This window comes from Phyllostomus discolor, chromosome 14 (assembly GCF_004126475.2).
Source record: "Phyllostomus discolor isolate MPI-MPIP mPhyDis1 chromosome 14, mPhyDis1.pri.v3, whole genome shotgun sequence".
In the NCBI taxonomy this organism is placed as follows: Eukaryota; Metazoa; Chordata; class Mammalia; order Chiroptera; family Phyllostomidae; genus Phyllostomus; species Phyllostomus discolor.
This window is the reverse complement of record NC_040916.2, coordinates 12,717,856-12,739,164: the sequence shown is the minus strand read 5'-3', so window position 1 is coordinate 12,739,164 and position 21,309 is coordinate 12,717,856. Positions and strand designations below refer to the sequence as shown.

The following is a 21,309-nucleotide window of genomic DNA, read 5'->3' as shown; positions in this document are numbered from 1 at the left end:
TCTCACATCAATGTCTCTCTCTCTCTCTCCCTCCCCTTCTTCTCTCTCTAAAATCAATAAAAACAAAATCCTTTGGTAAAGAAGAAAAGTTTCCTAAAAAAGAAAAATGTTAAATGCACATCTATACTCATCTGCTGGATCCACATGGAGGGAGGCCCTGATGGTCTCATAGGGATGTCCGGCCTCTCAAACCACTAAGGTGGCTCACCCGTCTGCTGCGATCCTAGCTGTTCCAGAAGGAAATAGTCTGTGCACTCCCTGAGCCTGTTTAGAAATCACAGCATGGCGCCTCTTAGCCTCCCCACGTGTCTGTTATTGTAAGGACAGCGCCCACAGCCCCCTGGGTAGGCATGGGATTCAGGCTGCCCATAAATGGCACAGAGAAGAACAAGTGCTATGGACTAGCACAGAGCACCCTCATGACCCTCTGCGGGCCCAAGTCCGAGAAGATGACCGATAAAACCACCAGCAGGTGGTGTCCTGGACAAACAACACCCTCACGTGGCCTGCCCAAGGTCTAGCGGGAAGGGGGGAGCATCCAGCCAGGAAATGCTCTGTTAGGTTACACACCTACGATTTCAACGCCAAGAGGATCTGTTCCCATTTAAGACCCGACACTGGAAAAATGGTTGATGAAATGAGCTTCTTGTAGCCCAATGCTTACGGTATATTTTTGTTAGACAAACAGTGCCATGAGTAGAAGTTCTGTAGAGTGGAACCAAACTTCACGGCCACTGGAACATATAAGCTAAACTGACTTTTCTGGACTTAAATTTAGGCACAATTTACAATGCTGTTTCTATAAGGAGAAATGTATTCGGGGTTGTAAATGAGCAATTTTTATACAAACTTCAGCAATACAATTCACTTGTAATTGCTGCAATAATTGTTTTTCTTTGGGTAATTTTAAAATGCCAAACAAACAAAAAAACCCAAAATCTGTGGGAGTGCATTTGTAACATCAGCAATTGAATGATATGTACAAATCTATAATGATGAAACTCACAAAATAAGAATTAATGGTACTGAGAGTGATAAGAAAACATTCTTAGGACACAACTGAATCTGAAATGAATGTGTTCTGTTAGGCAAAGAGGTTTACCGAACAATTTTAAGCTGCAATCTTTTTAATTGTGTTCAATTATCTGTAGAGACTAACCAACACTTTAGTGAGTACAAAATCATAGGCCTAGTTAAGTATGAACTAATTTAATCCATGTGAAAGCCTCAAGGGAGTCTTACCAGTATTCCCAATATTACCACAGGAATCCAAGGCATAGTGAATTAACTTACCTGAGGTCACATGGGGAGCCCAGGCATTTTAACACCTGATTTCCATTTTTCATATCTATATTTATACCAAAATTTTGGATTCGAAGTTGCACAAATCTTTTAGATCTTCCAAGGTTTTGCAAAACAGATGCTTTAAAAGGATTTCATCAAAGTAAATAATGCATATACACTAAGTTGGTAATAATTTTAGCAGTTGAAATTTATAGCTAATCTCATGTTTTTGCAAATTCAATAGTAGAAAACTTAATACCATGTCAGACGGCAGCATCCCACACTTAAGGAGATCTATATTGCACAGAAAAAGTAGAAATGCAGCCCTGGCCAGGTAGCTCGGTTGATTAGAGCATCGTCCTGATACACCAAGGTTGTGGGTTCAATTCCCAATCAGGGCACATAGCTAGGTTATGGGTTGAATTCCTGGTTGGGGTGCATACAGCAGACAACTGATTAATACTTCTCTCTCCACCCCACCCCACCCCCACCTTTCTCTCTCTCAAATCAATACACATATCCTAGGGAGAGGATTAAAGAATAAAAATAAGTTTTTAAGTGGAACAAAATTGATGTTTCTCTTCCTTTCTCTCTCTCTAGAATCAATAAATTTTAAAAAGGTTTAAAAACACTTCTTAAAATACAAATGCTTCTGTCACCCCAGTATCTATCCCATGGAGACTCCCCGGGAGCTGCCAGCGTCTGGAGAGGCACAAGATGGGGGGCTCCGTGTTCACAAAGCTGAGGGTGAACAGTTCGCCTCTCTGACCCTGTTTCATGTTCTCTCCAGGGAAGATAATCGCCATGTTGCAGGACTGCTGAGACGCATCGTTATAGTGAGGAGCATGGTCTCCCCAGACCCAGGAGTCAGCTCCACCTGCGTCTCTTAGTCCCAGCCTATCAAATGCACAACCTAATGTCTCCATTAGCTCCAAAGGAGAAAGGTTTGAGCAAAAATGCAAAAACTCTTTGGAAAATGTATATAATTTCCACACAATGTTTTTAGTTGATCCCTAGCTCAGGGGAGTGGTGGCATCAGATACCTAAGTGTTCCAGGAGGTAGGATACAACCTCGAGGTCCTCAGACTTTTCTAATTAGGATGGTTGTCCTGAAGCCCTTCAAGTTGTTCTCTCCAGTCAGGGAAGCTCGCACAAAGCCCTTCCTCTGTGCTATGACACGAAACCAAGTGGCAGGGAGAGCAGAGCTCGACTATCCTCCACTACCAACTCCAGGACTTAGCATCCCCTTTCTCAACTACAAGACAGAAATATGAACTCTAAGGCAATGACTCGTACAGCTTCTGACTTAGAATGATTGATCATAGTTTATTTCCCGTTTAAATTATTTTCAAGACAAACGGACACAACCTGAATGAGTTTGGAAGAACTTGGAAATGGTAGGATCGGTGTTCTTTCATGCTATGTGCAGGACTCAGAACGATGGGAGCAGCACATGTCTCCCCACCTAGTGTCCGGGGAGCCCTGGGAAGATGTGCCCTGAGTTCCTCTCAGGTCCAAACAAATCTGTGCAAATGACAGTTCCAACAACAGGGGTTGGCATCAACTGAGAAACACCACAAAGAAATCTCAAAGAAGGTAAGTGTGTGCAGGGGTGACTCTTAGGAAATCTGGCTACATTGAAATGTTGGGTTTTCTTTCCTTCTCATTGAAGATGCAGCCCCTTTGGACTCTTCATTATTCCCAAAAACAGACAACCATCTCAGTTCCTGCAGGATATTTAAGACGAAACACATAGTCTCAGCCAACCCCACATTGTACAGAGGAGAATTGGATTCCTAGACCTGTATGGACTTGGTCTGGTTCCCCCTCCATGTGTCAGCTGTGCTGGTACTTGTGACTCCACTGCTTATATCAGAGCCGGGACTGCAGCATGTTTACTTTTCATGGTATATGCAGCTCAGCTTCTAGTCTATGAGTGTTGTTAGCTCGAGGAAAGGAGTAATGTCCTGCCTGTGTGTTTATAAGGTTGTGAACTTGAAAATGGAAGGCATGCCGAGTCTTCCCTTTAACCAGGAAGGAGCAGCAGCTACAGTCCACCCCAACAAAGACGAAGAGGTTTTCCAGGTCCCACAGAACTACTCAGCCAGACCTAGTGAGTGCAACCTTCCAGTAACTGGGGACAGCCAATAAAGCTGATGCCCTGGTCCCAGCACTGTGTGCTCGGGCCACACCCTTGACCTCATGGCAGCCTTGGGAGGATTGATGACATGGATATCACTGCATCATTCCAAAATCCTAAGTGACTGAAGAAGCAGGAAGAAAGCAAGGATATCGACTTTCAGTAGATGAATACTAAGTACTTTCATATTACCGAAGCATTAGACCACAATAGAGTCCACCTTACAGAACACAGTTTTAAACAGTATGTGAGAGTACTGGTCAAGTTGTCTACATCGGTCTGAACTGAAGGCCAAGAGCAAGTCATCTTTTACTCACTCATGTCCTGGAAACAATTGATTCCCTGATTCAAGGACAAAAGGACTCGCTGCAGAATTGTTAGGTTTGGAATGGCTCGTAATACCTGCATGTTTTCAGAACCCTGTCATGGATGTGAGCTGGAAAATACCGCATCCCTGCAAGAAGTGGTCCCAATGTTCATAGTGCATTTAGGTTTAGGAATCATTTTTACAGAAACAGAGGTAAGTTTTACAAGAACAAAATGCCTTGTTTTAATACAACATCACTGTTTGGGGGAATGCACACCAAACTGGCCTTTTCAAAGAACCCATCACCATAACAGAACATTTCATACATTACCTGTTGAGGGACCAGCAACCAGGCTGCCACAGGGAATATTTGAGCACGTTTTCCTTAAAAACATAGAACAGGGCCTTCCTTCATTTGACTCAGCTCTAAGAAATTCTCTAAAACTATTTCACTTCTAGTACAAGGAATAGTACGTCAGAAATAGCATGAGGCAAGTTTACGTTTTCCTAGGAGCAGTTAATTGGAAGTATAAATTGTTTTGCATCTTTAAAACCCACACATACAAACGGAAGTTATCATACAGTGCTTGCCTCTCCAGTATAACGTTCCCAAAATGCTTTCTACACTACTGTGGAGCACAGCACGGAGGAGGCACATCAGGAAGAAATAGGAGGGTGACCAGGGCTTCCAAAGTTTTCAGTGGGAGATCTGAAGAGTACAGTGTATGTACATTTTACAGAAATTGCTTTCTTCCTACTGATAATGTGTCCCTGAGTAAAGACAAGCCCCTGTGGACACATTGGTCTCTCCGCAACTGTGGCCACCTGCCAGGGGCCCCAACACACAAGGTCCCCTCTACTGGATCCTACAGTTTTCCTGGGACTCGGTGCCAGCTTCCGAGCTGGGCGCGGGGCAGCCTCGCTTGGACTTCAGGCCCTCCCTGGGGCTGTCGGCCCACTGTCTCTTAGGGATGTTACTGGCCGAGAGAGGTCTTGCTGAGGGGTCTTGGAAGACGGTGCCCGAATCCGTGGGGCTTTGCTGAGCCACCTTAACCTGCAAAACAAGCATCTTTGTCAGAGGCTTCAATCACATTCACATTCCTACAGCGAGTTTGTCATCAAACTTGAAGTCAGATTCTTCTTCCCCACGTCTTGTACACAGTGGTACCCTTTCTTCTTACCTAAGGACAGGTCCCACCTAAGAGCTAGAAAGAAACCTGTCACAACCCCTGACGAAGCACCTTGCAAACCTTCCTGGACACCTCTGATGGCCAGAGACCTCCTTGTCAGGCCAGTGTGACACTGTCGCACCAGACACAAGCTCTTTCAGGGCAAGGACTTGGCCTCTTTACCTTTGTGTCCCCTGACTACCTAGCAAACTTTCAACATACACCTAAGAGAGAACCCAAACCAGCTTCCATTTATCTTACTGGAGCTGCCACTGTCATTCAAATGAATGTAACCCAAATGAGTGACACCACCTTTGTAGGATGTGAGCCTTGTTTACAATATTGACAAGACCTCCCTCCTGTCCTTGTGTAACATATTAATCATAGTCAGGTCATTTTTATGTGATTTCCAGGTCAGATCTGGATGATAGCAGAGGGCAGCAATCTAATACAAAAGCCAGGGGGTAGTACATCCCCTTTCTGATGGCCATCCCCTTTCTGATGGCCTGCCTTTAAGGAGAAAGAAGGAACTCAGAAAATGTAAGGCTTTAAGAAGCAGATGAGAGTCAAGACTTTCTTGGAGGTTTGCATATTAGTGTAAGAAGACAGCAGTCAGAAGAGAAAGAGGAACAAGGCAGATAAAGTACACAAAGGCTTCACTTAGCCAAAGGTAAAGGTAACAGTTTTGCAGAGATGGCAGGAAGAAGATCTTTGAAACCAAACCAAATGGAACACAAAGAAACAGAGGACAGGCACCGACAAGGGCAATGAATGTTCAATCCTGGCCCTAAGAGGCAGCGCTGTGACAGGTCACTTCCTGCGCAAGTGGCTGCCAATGACCTCCCTGCGAAGCAGCAAAAAGAAAGAATGGAAGTTATTTCTCCATTTATATTCCTTCCATAGGAAGTATGTGGTTTTAAAAGGCAGCTCAATACTTTTCATAACAGAAAACACAGCAAATCTGGCCAACAGATCACATCCTCGGAAAGCCTGCCTGTACCTCAGACCACGTGTAGGACACTTAAAAGGGGCAGCAGCCCTGAAGGGTCAGGATGAGGACTGAATGGGAAATAACATACATGGAACACTGATAGGAAAAACACTTTTACTAGTACTCTTTCTTTTGTTTTAAAGTGGAAAGTGATACAAAGGAGAGGCATTTCCCTTGAACCCATCAGAGGCTGGGGAACCAAATCTTTAGGCTACCTTAGAAAGAGAGAGAGAGGGAGATCCCATGGGGAAAGAGAATTGGAGCTAGTAAGACTCTTTCCTAACCCTAATTAAATATCCAAAGTCCATCCCTGGACTTCCCCTGCACCTCTAGGTTCAATTTCTCTAATGCGAATTGAGGAAATTATAGTCGGTGACCTGGGTTTAAACTATGGATGTGACCCTGAGGCTGGTTGCTTATGCTCAGACCTGTTGATAACAAGGTGAGGTCAAATTCAGCAGGTCCTTAAACTCTCAGGTTCACCCAAGCCCTGTCTTACAAATACGTCAGTGTTCACAGTGGGGAGAGGGCGAGGATGTGGATGGCTCCGTGAAAACGAACCTTATTAGTAAGGAAAAAGCACAGAGTCCCACAGAACTACTGACTGACAGATGCTGTGGGGAGGGCGTCACCATCATCCTCCTCTACACCTTAGTGTCCCATCTGCCGGCACTGACCAACCCCAGGTTCAGATCAGGTCTACACACATCACACTCCCTTGTCCCCAGCACCTAGGAGCTCCTGGGTTTATTCCTCCCAGAGACATGACAGAGAATGGTCCTCACCTAACCTGCTTTTCACCTCTTTTCCCCTTGAACTTGTCACTGTCATGTGTCATTGTCTTGCTCAAAACTCAAGCCAGCCACTTCAGGTGAAGGCGACAATCCTGCGTTTCTAAGCAACTGCTTTAGAAAAATGATGCCTTGCTCTATATTTCTCAAACTGAATGATGAAATATGTTTAACCGATGAGGTGAGCATTTTATAAGGCGACTCAGAAAATGCTGAGTTAAATTAAAATTCGGGAAGCTGGGTTCTGAAGTTTGCATCTAATCACGCAGTCTCCTATAACCTCCTGTCCAAAGGACCCCGCTTCAATTGCTCACACGCACAAAATTGTTTAGCAATTCATAAAGGCTGGGGCCTCCTGCAGCCTGCAGCTGAGACAGCGATCGGAAAGATGCAGGAAACCGTGGTTAGGACTCCCTGCACAGGGCATTGAACAGCAGTGTGGAGAGCACGCCCCCTAGTGGGCAAAGCCTTTTTTCTTGGAGAATCAGTCTGACTTCCACATGCAACTCCACTTACCATCACCTCCTCATAAAAGAAGAGAAAGAACACCCGTGTGCTGATTTCAAGACATGATTTCCTAACACACTTTTTTCAAACATCTATTTCTTTCTGCAGCCACTTCAGGACAACCTCAGCAGATCTATACATTCAGCAAATATCAGTTGAATGCCAGACGTTGCATTAGACAGGACACAGGTAAACCACAAACAATCAGGAACCTCACGGAACCCATCTTGCAACTGAGAAGGCACACTTTTAAGCAAGTAAATACAATCAAGTGAGCCGGCATGACATAATGGAAGTGCAGGGTACTTACTACCTAGGTCATGATGTCCTATTTCAGACTCAAATACCTCACTGGATCCCTGTCAGTGTGAGACCAGCAGACAGCCATTGGCATGCACTGTGGAGTAAGGAGCGGCTCCCGGTCAGCCACCCGAGGAAAAGGCCCAGCCTCCTCTGGGACCTAAACTGGACTCCTAGGATGGAGGTCAGGGGTTATCTTATGGTTAATAGCCTTGGTGCAGCTTGGAAGCTTCACCCTTTGGAGGCACTAGTTGCTTCATGGAAAAGAAACTGTTTTAATGGTCACTGCAATGTCAGGAGCTGCCCCAGTGCACTCTCTTCAGTGTTCTGTTGTTCCCAGAGTCCAGAAGTGAAATGTAAATGGGAGGGAGGTCGGGAGGGTGGGAGGGACGGGGGAATCGATGAGCGAGGGAAAAACACTGCACAAAATGCTAGCATATTTCTAGCACAAGTAATGGACGGTTGGCTTTAATGAGTGAAACAAAATTTCAGCCTTTCCTCCTCACCCCAGAATTTTAAAAACGTTATTCTACGTTATGGACAAACTTAATACTAGGTATAAATTCCATAAAACTTAAAAACCTCTTATATACATCAGCAAGCAAGTTTGCAACTACGCACTTGTTTTGATTCAGCTAATCACCAACCTCACTATAGTTTGGTATCCAAAATCCTAAACACCTGCTCACTTAAGAATGCTTACATTGCACGACTAACAGTTATGACACTTGGAAAATTTTGTTTGCTGGTTCAAGTTAATCAGGTTGCAAACTTAAACTCCAACAAGCAGAAAAAAAAATCACAAGAGTTTTTAAATTTTGATGCTATTCCAGCCGCATCCAACTATACGTCTGGGATCCCTAGTTTGCAAAAACTGGGAGAACAGCAAGACTGTGGCACCAAGAGAGAGAAGGTGTTCACTCTGGGCATTGAATAGTTGAGTCTTTCTTTCCTCATCCTGTTATGAATGTACTCACAGCCAGAGTTCAATACAGTGAGAAAGTAAAACGCGAACGTTCAACACAATGCACACACTATGTGTACATCAATGACAGCGGCAGGTGGTGGATTCTAGAAATGCTACGAGATTTGTTAAGCAAATATTCTCTATGCTTTAAATAACATTTACCAGGCTCTTTGCAAGGTACACAGAGATTACTAAGGCCCTAGCCCTCAACAAGCAAAATAGCGAAATCCATAAACAGCTCCTTACTTTTGACATCCAGCGAAGTGTGTGCTTTTGGCAGAAAGTAAAGGAGGAAGAAAAAGTGAAAAATGGACAGTGCGGGGAGAGGAAAAACACCAAATTACCGTGACCAAGGCCTGTGCCAAAATGAGAAGTACCACTTCCAATCCTTCAGTGCTGTTGCCTGAAACTTTCTTCCAAGCCCTTTGAATTCTGTGGAACAAGGCCACTCCCCATCAAACTGTCTAAGTGGCCTGCTGGGTCAAGGGCCAGGTTGCAGCTGGATCACTTAACATGTATCCCCAAGGCTGCTCACCACCGACCTCTTTGTCCCTCATGGAGAGGAACCACAGACTTTCAAGAGCTCCCAAGTTAGAGGGTACAGTGTCACACACTGCCCCAGAGAACCCTGTCCTTTCCTGGATTTCCAAGTGTAGAGACGTGTTCACAGGAGGTACCTTTTGTGACCTGCCGCCAGCAGCTCTTGGCTGGGAGGCCCCAGCGTGGTTTTCCTTGTGGATATTTAAGAGGGACTGTGTTAACTTCTGGGCCGCAAGGCGGGGGCTGGTCCTGGTCGCCATGGTCGTTCTTCTCAGGATGAAGGGGCTTGTCCTTCCCGTTGGGATGTCAGCCAGCCCTAGGAACAAAGACAGCTGCCTGTCAGCACTGCCAGGCCCGGTTCTATCTACAAGGAACACGATACGCATGAGGTCCAGTTTTAACCAAGTTACGTGGCGCTGCAAAAAACCTTTCTCCCAGCCTCAATGGACAGGGATAAAATTCAGAGTCACCCTGGTCGCTATCAAACTGAATGAATAACTAACAGGTTTTCCCTTATTAGAAACATTAAAAAAAAACACACAATGGGAAAATAACATCAAACAGAAAAATGTTTCCTGCTTCTTCTATGAAGATGTCTTAAGTTGCGTTTTTCTAAGATCTGAAGAGCACACCAGGCAAATCCTCCTGTAAAATATGGACTGGTGCAGGGGGAGATGAAAAAATTAAAATAAAAATAAGGAAAACAAAGGCCAGTTCTTGTTTATAGGGGAAAATATAAAATGCCAAGAGCTCCTTTGGGTGACCACTGTCACCCAAAGAGATCTCACCTCCCTGAGACTAATGTCAGTTTCACTCCCCTCATACACCACCTCCTTCCAGAGAAGGAACTGACCTGACTTGTGGGCCCAAGAGGAGAAAGTTAATGCCAAGCACCTTAAAAGACAGGGTATCACACACACCCCAGAGCTGCATTAATGGCTAACTAAAGCAACATTGGGTTTGTTTTGGTTTTTAACTCTTGAACTACAAATAACACACAGCAATGAGAAGAGATGGCTCCTTTTTGGGGGCTGGATTTCCTAAGGGCTAGAGTTACTCAGAACAGTGGTTGTCAAACCATCGATGGCAAAGGATCAGCTTTGATCATTTTCTGGAGGGGCAGGGATGGGGTAATTTCTCATCTGCTATGGAATGGTAGTTTTGTATAACACAGGAAGAAGGAATGCACAGGGCAATGGTCATGTGCTGGGATGCTGAGACAATGTCATGTTGCTATGAAAATTCTGAAGTCTTACTGTTGATTTCTGGACATTTTTGGGGGTGTGGGAGGTGATGAACCAGTAACAACCATTCCCTGTCCTTGGGCCACTCTTTGAGGACCACTGGGGCTTAGAAAAAGTGGTGTGTGGCTTCAGCCAGGGGACTGTATTATCAGACCCCTCCTCCAGTTCACCTACTACCTGAGTCACATGTGATTACAGACAGGAAAGCTTAAAGGGTGTCCTAGATTTGGGGATTTTTCAGCACAGGAATATCAAATGCAAAAGAGCATTTTAACACTCATTTTGCAAAGCAACCAGCACAATGTATAGTGTGACATGAGTCACTAGATCCTATTCAGTCTCTTATGAGAGAAAGGAAAATATACATCTTAGAAGGTATATTTTCTGAATGTTAATTCCTACAATTGCACAATAACCTAACACTCCATCCTCCATGCTTCCTGTGTCTTTTTGCATGTGAAATTCCATGTGGACTTTCAAAAGAACACAGATCATTTTGTTTCAAAATTATGCCGCACCTTTCTTTACAACTTCTGGAAGTCCCTCGGGCTCAAACTCAGTGTCTTCTGCATCCTCGGCAGGGAAAACGCCCCTTCTGGCCGCCTTCTGGCTTCTTTTAGGAAACGTGTGTGGTGTGGAAGGCGCTGCTCCTCCCTCATTCTCCCGATTGCCACTGGACCTCTGCCTCTTGCCTGAGGCTTTCCTTCCGCCGGATGATCCCTTCCTTTCAGTCACACAAGGGACGGCAGGCGACTCTGGGTCAACTGACTTTAGCAAAGGGGAAACCTGGACAGTCGGTGGAGGTTGTTGCGAACTCAGACGGGTCACTTGTGTTTCTAGCATCTCTTTGTCTCTCTCCAGCTTCTCGTGGCTAATAAGCAGGGAGCAGTACTTGTCCAGGTACTCTTCTGCCTCCTTGCTTTTCCCTTCGAGGGTTTCTTTCAGTTCTTTCAGCTCCGTCATCAGCTCATCTACACGCGCATCCGCAAGAGCACCTGTCAAAAATCACAGCATGACACTCTTTAATTGACATTGGACATCATAAAGCAGCAAACCTGAGACTTGTTTTCTAATTTTTTTTCTTGGTAGACATGGAGGAGCTATATCTGTGCATGTTCTTAGAGTTCTCACAACCCTTGTTTGGGAGGGGTCATATCAGGGTAATTACTCTAATAGATTATGTAAGTCTTACTAGGACAGCTTAAATAAAAGCCCCCCAAATCTCAAACTTGTATTGCACCTAACCCATGAAACTTTCGTGTAGTTGTTCATATGACATCCAATGGATTACTTTAGCACATCTCCTAGGTTCTCTGTCCATTCTTGCCACTCACTTGAATGAATGTGACATAAGTCATTCAAGAATATGAAGTCTCCATTGTAATGGCTTTGGGAGGCAGAAGGGGGCCAGTGACAAGGCAGGTCCACAAAAGCTCTGAAAACCATCTGTAAGCAATGAAGGGTGTGGTGGACAAAAGTTTGGGGGACAATCAGGGTGGGAGTCTTGTTCAACTTTTAGCTGCTGTGGTTGGCAGGAAATGCATTAGAAAAACTCCCTGGAGCCCCATACACTCCAAGGTCTCTTCTGAGCAGGAAAGACCACTGGACCGCCCTGCTGAGCCTTGGTCCAGGAGAGCCACTGCTACAATGCTTATCATCATCTCTCCACACAGTAGGAAGCATTCCACTGGGGAATAAGTGGAGAAAAGTTGTCTTTTCTATTTTACTTTCAGACCCAAAAATAGAGCCCTCCAACCCTCCCACGTAGCTGACACACAAGGGTGGGCCAAGGACAACCAGAATGAGGTGCCCACAAACTGGCAGTGCCAGCTCAGATGGCTCCCCTCCATCTAGGTCAATGGACATCACGTGGACAACTCTTCCTGGAATGGCCCATTAGCAAAAAGTGCTGCCCGTTTTTGTGTATGTTTTATGGAACAGAAGACGTGATTGTTCTATTTCAAAATGCAGGCTTCCCTCTGAATCCTGTGAAAGATCTGACACCGAGCACAAAAATCGGAAATTGGAAAATAGACAACTCCGAGAATCAACACACAGTAGGACAGTGCAGCATGGAGACACTGCCTGTGCCCACACCAGCCTTTGCCGGCTGCGTACAGGGCCCTGCCCAGGATCCTGCCCAGCTCACCCCACCTGGTTTCTGCTTCTCTGGCGCAGCTTCTTCAAGCTCACACAGCTCCTCCTGCAACTGCTCCTTCTCCTCCTCCATCGGCTTATGGTGTCTGAGCAAAATATCGATCTTCCCCTGGGCACATGTCTTTTCCTTTATATGGGTTTGATTGTCCATCTGCAATACAAAACTTGAATTTAAAGCCTTTGATTTCTTTGTATAAGCACACAGAAGATCATTACGAGCCCTGGCTGGTGTTGCTCAGCGTGTTGCATGCTGACCTTGGAACAAAAGTTGCTGGTCAGACTCCTGGGTTGGGCACATGCCTGCGTTGCAGGCCAGGTCCCCAGTAGGGGGCACTCGAGAGGCAACCACACGTCAATGTGTCTCTCCCCCTCTTTCTCCCTCCCTTCCTTTCTCTCTAAAAAAACAATGAAAATTTTTAAAAAATTTAAATAAAAAATAAAACAAAAAATTATTATGAGATATAATTAAGAATCATATATTATCAATATAAGAATTATTATGTTCACACTAAAACATCTAATTAAGAATAAAACAATTCACCTTTTCTCCTCAGTTTCCTAAGTCTCCCTGGTAGACACTGGTTTTCTGACACCCCTTCCTGGCATCCACAAACACAAAGCATCATTCCTAAGAGTATGCTCTTGAGTGGCTCGCTCTGCCTGTGTTTATCCAATGGGAATCACGACTAGGAGGGTGGGGATGGGAGTCCATGGACTTATTCTTCATGGGTTAAAATTTCTGAGAATTATGTTTTCATTTGTAATCTTGTGCTGATACAGAATCATAATCCCTTAGATGGCATCTGTTCTAGTCACACCAGGTAAAGGCTAAACACTATTATGGCTCACAATACCAATTTGAATTTTGTAAGTAGCTCAACTAGAACGTGAGTAGACAGGTGGGAGAATTCATGTTTCCTTAACCAAAAAGAAAAGCACTGCAAATGACTGAGAGGCCAAATTGGACCTGATATCACGGTATTTAGAGTGTGTATTTATGCTACCTTGTCAAAATATTCACACATTTTGGTACAGAAATATGAACTGGTAGGCAGTATTACCCTACATCCTGCTAGAATATTCCATAATATGTGGCACTTGCACTGTTTGATGTAGCATCTAAAGATGCAGAATTCTAAAACCACTTAGCTCTAAGGGATTCTGGTAGGAGATCATAAATATATAAAAGCACACCAAACTATGAAAACCAAAACAAAACCTGAGTTCTATATTCACGTTACTAGTGATTTCATCCGGTGTAGATTTCATCTGGAAATCATTAGCAATGTTGCAATAGAGTGGCACTTGCGAAATTTTCTATTTCTGATTCCAACCATAATTGGATTAGAGATGGATTATTTCAATTGCAAGAATGCTTATCAAGTATACCTCATTAAAATTACAGGTGGTCTGAATAGACTCAAAAATGCACCATTCTGTACATGGTGTGAATACCAATAGATATTCCCCACAGTAAAACTGTCAAAGAGTACAAAGGCACAAAGTGTGTAAAAAGTAGACCCAAAGCTACATCCTTCTGTTATGAAACCCAATATCTCTCATGGAACAGAACATCATTGGTCATTCATATTATTGTGAATTTCATGAGTGTCTGTTATATTGGCATATTTCCTTCCTCCTGATCAGTGTATAAGAGCAATAAGCCTCAGAAGCTGATACCTCGTTTTCTGTTAGAATATATTCAATATACAATTAATATCATAATTTTAAAAATATAAATCCTCTTTTAGTAAAGACCTTTACTGGAAAGTATTTGTTTTCCAGGTTCATTATTGTACCTTCTGGGTGGCAGTTATTTTATAAAAACATCTGTGTAGGAGTCAAAAGAGCCTCCTTTCCAAGGAGAATTACAGAAGTGCCATCGCCAGTCTCAGATTCCTGAGACTAGGGCCCGCCTCCTTTTGTTCCGAGCCAAGAAAGCTTTGTGGTCCCTCTGTGGAGAGGAAGAGGAGAGTAGGTATATACGTATGCCAAGTGCCTGGCCAAATGCTTTGCCACACCTTGACCTTCCTGGAAGCCAGAGGAAAGTAAGTGGGTTTGGTGACAGCAGGGAACTGGGACACCCATCAAGCAAGAGTTTGGAATTACCCACCAAAGTGTTACCTATAGCTGAGGGGCCTGCCCTAATCTGTTATTGCTTTAATCTTCATGTCCATGTCCAGAGGTCTATAACATCCTCTAGTATGAGGATTCACTGAGCAATAAAGTTCATTCAAGCCATGAGTCTATAGGCCATCCACTGATTTTAAAAGGAGCTCAGCAGAATTGCTGAGTGATATTATTCATAACTACACAACACTTTTTCATAAAAATTAAAATGAAATCTCATAAGTTACTACCATTAAAACCACAATTCTGTATAAACTGTTCTAAGTCATGAAACAATGAGAAGGAAACTTACCTTGGTTTTTATCAATTCTCCTAAAAGCTCAGTGTTTTCTTTCAAAGAATGACTGAGCTGTTCTTTACTGGACTTCAAGAGGTCTATCTCCACCTTCTGCGAGCTGACACATTCTTCTGTAGAAGTCAGTTTCTCTCTATATGTCTGGATCTCCATTTCATGCTAGGGCAGAAAAATGCTATTTCAGCAAAACAAACCCCAAAGAAAACTGCTGTTCCAAGGACCATTTCAAATGGACTCTGCCACTCTCCTACTACTCTACTCTGAGATGCAAATGTAGTTTCACAGCTGAAGTCGTCTAATGAGGCATGTGCGGTGAACTGGGAGAAAGATCGTGCAGCTCATATGATGACACCCTTCCTAAAGTCTCAGAGCATAATAATAATAACGCAGAACTTTGACCTTCTTGCAAAACGAATGTCCCCTTACCGTGGTCTACATACAGTCTCCAGCTCCCCCAGGTACCAAACTCTACGTTTCACCTGTTTGTTTGTATCCAGAAGCAAAGTTTGATGTCTCTTTTCAGCTTCCTGAAGCTGTCGCTGATATTCAGCTATTTCTTCTCTCATTTTCTCCTGCTTTTCCATCTGGTCTTTGTGTATGCGGTCCAAGCTCCTCTTCAAGTCACTATTTTCTAGTATGAGTTCCTTCAATTGGCCCTAATGAGAAAAGTAATACAATCATGGGAAAGTAATTAAGAACCTTGATAATATCTTCAGGAAATACTTAGTACCAAGGTGGGAAAACTACTTCACAAGCAAGATAAAAATCTATACAGAATAGTGGAACGATCCTTAGCAATGCATTCACTTTAAATTCCAACTTCACGTCCAGTGACAATTTCCTCTGTTCTACCCAGCCACCCCACCAAGGTCACAGCTATGGGACCACAAAACCTCTGAAACCTGACTTCAACTAATCCACTCTGGGACTCTACCCTCCTAGGCTATGGGGCTGGCTTCTTTAAGCATTTCTTTCCATGGCAATCATTCTTTGACCTCATCAACAGCACCACCATTACAACCTTCACACTCCAGCCCCTCCACAGTGGCACTTTCTTCCTTGACCAGCTCAGAGGCCGAGTTTTATCACTGTAAGAATTTCCTTCCAAGTGCCCTGAACTCTCCCCCAACTGTCCTTCTCTATGCAGGACAGGCAAAACCCCACCCCTGGAGACATCTGCCTCCCCTGTGCCAGATCCCACACAGCTGCTTCTACCCATGCATGTATACACACGGGCCATGTCCCCCTCCTCATCTCCCATTCACTCAACCCACTCCAACCAGCCCTCGCCACAGCTCCTCCTGCACCAGCTCCTTCTCAATCAGCTCCATGCTGTCATACACCTCCATGATGCAGATCCGGGGAGCACTACTCAGTCTTTGACCTCTCATTTGACCTCTGAGTAGGTCGCCAGGCTGCTGACCACTCCTCCATCTTGAGAGAGCCTCTTCCTTGGCTGCTAGGACACGGCACTCCCCTGTGTGGCCCATCCGACCTTCTCAGTGTCTTTGCTTGCTCTTCTCCCTCCTCTCTGCCTCCATGCTGGAGGTCCCCTGGCTTGGTCTGTATTTTCTACCACCCACATCATCTTCAATTATGACCTGTGTTCTAAACTAGCCGAATGCATATAGCCACTCCAGACCTTTCCTTTAAACTGCAGTCTTGTGATTATGTGTCACTTCAGATTTTATTCTAACACTTGACCACGGCCTTCCTCTCCCATTCTTTTTCATATCATTTTCCATCTGATTCCAGCCACAAGGGCTTCCTTTCCATTTTTTAAAAAAAGTACAAAAATCTTTCTAATCTCCAAGACTTGACCACCCTGCTCTCTAGACCCAGAGGCTTCCATCCTGTACTGGGTTCTCTGTAGGCCTGACTCCCTATCAAGCAGGCAGCATTCTCTGACCGCCCCATCTACACTGGGTTAATGCCTACCCACTCCCCAATTCCCACTTGTTCTACAATAGCCAATCTCATTTGTATCCTTTGTAGCACTGAGCAGTTCATGAGTGTTTTGTGCTTCCTATTGCGTGCCTAGACTGTAGGCTCTATGAGTACAAGCAACACAGGAGAGCTTTGGCTCAACCTTCTACAGCCTAACCCTGGCAGTGCTTATTGTTTACAGAATGAATAAGTGAATGAAGTCACCACAAGCTCACACGCTCCAATGCATAAACTTGAGGACACTCAGCTTTTCTTTTTAGCAGAGCCTACAAATGAAATTCAAGTAACAGCATATTTGGGACAGCCCCCAAGCAGCTGAGTACCAGAGGAGATTTCAGCAGATGCTACATTCAATGTATCATCGGTAGCAACTCCTTCCACGCAGGATTGCCCAAAACTCACTCAAGTCAATTGCTGAGACTAAATGCCCAAACTTTACATTTTTTTAAAATATTGATTTGAGAAAGAGAAAAATATCAATTTGCTGTTTACCCATCCATGTTTTCATTGGTGATTCTTATATGTACCCTGGCCTGGGATGGAACCCATCACCTTGACTTATCAGGATGACTCTCTTACCGGCTGAGCGACCTGGCCAGGACAAATGCCAGCACTTGTAAATTTTCCTCGACTTCCATACTGTATTTGAAGAAAAGTACAGATTTCCCCAGCTTCTTCTACAGGCTACTACAAATATCATTTCAACCTTTTTGTACTTATTCTGGGTCAGAGTCACAACTCTCTGTGCTGCCCTTTTGTAAGGATTCTGTTGGAGGGAAGCTGCATGAGGACAGGATGGTTATTGGAATAACCATCCTGGTTTACCATGTAACTGGGTGTGGCAAACAGGTTTCACTGCCCCTAGCAACACTGCATGCAGGTGGCAGCTCCTGGGACTCAGTCTTGAGGTTCAGGAGAACGGGAGGCAATGGGAATCAGCAGAGTGTACTATGGGAACAGCAGTGGGGAGAGGGAGCCCAGATGCTACACATCTGCCCCATGAACCTCTTCTAAAAGAGCACCCAAGACTGCTGTAACCCTACATTTTGCTGGAACTTTCTTTCTGTTATTTTGTTAGCTCTCCACAAGATCAGCGGATCTGCCTGTAGCAACACTCTGGCTGGCAGCCTCTGGCAGGCTAGGAAAGCAGCCTATTGAAATCTGCATGAAATCTACCTCTGATGTGACTTAGTAGAGCACAGGGTCCTCATCTACACACAAATGGTTGGGCTCCAAGACAGGACTGGTCCTGTGCCCTGTGGCTGCCCAAGGCTCCATCTGGGCCCACAACAGTGCTGGCTTGCCAAGATCGCTGCTTGTCTGATCCTGACAGGAGCGCTCCAGTGATTTTTCTCAAAAGCTCAGTAACATTTGGCACAGTGCAGAAGGTCTTACAGAAACAAACAAGGAGAATGTGCACACTGAATTACTGATCTGTCACAGACGGACTTACTTCTTTGTGCTTCATTTGTTCCAACATTACATTTAATTCTTCAGTTAGCCTATGTTTCTCCCTATTGAATTCTTCTGTCAAGTCCGTCATTTTCTGTGTTATCTCGTGCACTTTCCTCTGCAGCTCCATTTCCCTTGAAGTCAAGGAGTTCACCTGAAATGGAATCATTCATTAGAGCTGCTTTTGCTTGTGCATGTTGACCAAATGAGCATGTTGTATCCCTGTGATACAGCAGTCGTGACCACTTCACTTCAGGCTCCAGTGAGAAAATGCACCATGTCTAACCCTCCCTTCACTCATCACTCAACCAACATGCTCGGGTCTCACAGGACTCACTGCAAACTTTTGTTTGCAGCAAGGATTCAAGAAAGGACAGCAATAGGGGAAAGAATGACAAGGAAAGATAACATTACTAAGTATCAAAACCCTGCATATAGGCATGAATTTGAATTCAACTTAAACATCAGAGAATATGGTATGAGGCAGCATCTTAGATTTTTATTTTTTGGATCTCTAGTAACCCTCCAATGCCATACTCAGAGGCAAGACACATGGCTATGATGAGTTAGAGCCAACTGACTCTACTGCTTGCATTTGTCCCTTTGCATTGAAACAGTGGGGTGTAGTTTTTCTCATCATTTCCACCCAACTGCCACGTCCTGCAAGTCATCCAAAAATTCAAAACACTTGGAAATAGAGTTCTGACTCATTGCATTTTTCTTGCCACAACGTTTTTACTTTAATGTTTGTCCAGCAAAAATGGGATTGGAAGGAATCAATTTCTTAGATCAGTAAGCAAGCATGAAGAGCAAAAATTTAATTTTTCATTAATTTATGAGCTTCTTGATGGCAGGCCTTCCCTTTAATCATCAGCAAACAAAACAGGGCTGCAGGAGGAGAAGGTGCAAGAGTGGGGCTGAAAGCGCAGAATCCCCAAGACACACACTAGGAGCCATGGTGGTTCTGTTGGTGACAATTATATCACCATCTTTAATACTTCTTTTTTTCTGAAGGCCATAAAGGCAGAACTAAGACAAAGGAGATGCCTTGTGATCCTACTAGTACCTGTTATAACCTCCACAGCACTGGTTCTTGCCTGGGCCTGGGGAAGCTACTATTTTGATGCATTGTGGGAAAGAGAAGTGTGATTAGAACCAGGAACTGTGCATAACCCAGAGCTTTTCCCATGTTTAGGTGCCGCATTGACTACCTGGGCCAGTCCATAGAAGATTCCCATGGAAATGAGTGTCAGAGCAAAGAGTGCGTCACTACTCCTGGAAGCAACTCAACATCCCCCAAGTTCAAGACCCCATAAGCTTCATCAAGCCTTTACAAAGTTTGGTCCAATGCTGCAAACACCATCCAGAAGGAAATATCATTCACCCAGTGGTTTCCCTCCCTCCTGACAACATATGCAAATGTAGAAAAAGACACTTACTCTTTCAACATAGGATCACTTTTCCATTTTTATCAATTCAAGCTCTTTCTCCAGGTCCCTGTAAGAATTCACCAGCACTTTGTAGCAGATGATAGTTCCAAAAAAATAATATCTGCAAAGTGTCACTTTTGAACTGCAGCCTTCGAATCTTCTGCTCCAATTCCATGGTCAGACTCTTCAGTTCTGCTCTTTCCTTCTTCATAACTTGGGGCTTCCCTCCTCGCTGTGACAGCTTAGAGACAAGCTGTTCTTGGTCTTGGATTTGATGTTTCAGTAAACTGATTTCTTGGTCCCTCTTCTCGAGCTTCTGTTTGCCATCTTCTGCTTCTTGAATGAGGCCGTTCACAGACGACTGCAAAGTAATGCAATCACTTCTGGCCTGGTCAAGGCCTTGCAGCAACTGAGACTTCTCAAGTTCAAGATTAGTTATTTGACCACGAAGATCCTGTTCTCTGGCCTTCCAGGTCCCCTGGTCGTCACACAAGAGGGACAGCTTCTCCTGCAGATCTGTAAGTTGTGTTTGAAGCCTCTCCTCGACAATTCTAGATCCTTCTTTCAGCCGAACGATTTCCTGCTGTCTCTCTTGCAATCCATTTTCAAATGAAGACTTTAATATGTCTAATTCAGACACGCGCCCTTGCTCTTTTTGTAATTCTTCTGTCAGATTTTCTTTTTCTGACCTCAGGTTGCCAAGATCTGCTTCCAGATCTCTCAGATGTGGGGCCATCTCCTCTATTTTGGCTCTTAGCTCCTCTACCTCTGCTTTGGAGTCCTCCGCCTCCTGAGTCACACGCTCGTGGGTTTTTCTGGACTTCTTTAGTTCTTCTTCAAGGTTCTCAACTCTATCCCTATGCATATCTGCCTGCCTCTTACTTTCATGCTGTTTTCCTAAGACTCGCATCTGCTTCTTTTCATCATCATCTATTTGGACTTTCAGCTTTTTGATGCTATTTCTCAGCCAGTGCACTCCCTGCATTGGGATGCCAAGGCTATGTTCCTGGATCTTCCTGGTTCCTGGGTCCTCACACAAGGCTGCCACCTCCTTCATCAGCTCTTTCAATTTTGTTTTAAGCATTTCCACTGCAGCTTTAGATTCTTCTTGCATGTGCCTGTTTTCATACTTCTTTGCTTCTAAGAGGTGTTTATGTGAAGAGAGTAACATGTCCAATTCAGACACTTTACCCTGTTTGCCTTGCAGCTGCTGGGTCAGATTTTCTTTTTTGGACCTGATCGTGATGAGGTCCAATTCTGAAGCTCTCAGGTGTTCCTTCACCATTTCTATTTGTGATTTTAGGGTCTCCATGTCTCCTTCAGAATACTCAGCCTGAAGAATCACCATTTCTTGGTTTTCTCCAGCCATCTGCAATTGGCTTTCAAGTTTCTCAACTTTATCCTGAAATGAATCATTCTTACTCTCACTTTCTTTCAATTTCTCCAAGACGTTCTTCTCATCAGCCTGCATGCTGACCCTCAGTGTCTCCATGTCATTTCTCAGCCGATGCTGCTCATCTTGCACTGAGCTCAGCCTCACACAGACCTTGCCTTTTTCCATTCTTGCAGCCTCCAAGGTTTTAGTGACAGTCAGCTTTTCCTCTTCCAATTCATGTAACTTGTTCCACAGGCTTTTGGATTCCCTTACAAGCGATTCT

The 21,309-nt window shown here is 44.3% G+C and overlaps 1 protein-coding gene and 1 long non-coding RNA gene across 2 annotated transcripts in view; one reads left to right on the top strand and one right to left on the bottom strand.

The window, feature by feature from the left end:
- The first annotated feature begins 2,742 nt into the window (after positions 1-2,742).
- LOC118498244 lies at positions 2,743-19,987 on the top strand. The gene is made up of 2 exons (XR_004900770.1): positions 2,743-2,880; positions 19,417-19,987. It is a non-coding gene; the product is annotated as an uncharacterized LOC118498244 (long non-coding RNA).
- Positions 3,925-21,309, bottom strand: part of CENPF (centromere protein F) — a 50,525-nt gene continuing 33,140 nt past the window's right edge. The window contains 9 exon segments of the mRNA XM_036015838.1: positions 3,925-4,785; positions 9,134-9,312; positions 10,759-11,235; positions 12,395-12,548; positions 14,820-14,981; positions 15,302-15,478; positions 18,223-18,375; positions 19,661-19,762; positions 19,764-21,309. Of these exon segments, the coding sequence (XP_035871731.1) occupies positions 4,588-4,785; positions 9,134-9,312; positions 10,759-11,235; positions 12,395-12,548; positions 14,820-14,981; positions 15,302-15,478; positions 18,223-18,375; positions 19,661-19,762; positions 19,764-21,309 (3,148 nt within the window). The 3' untranslated portion in view covers positions 3,925-4,587.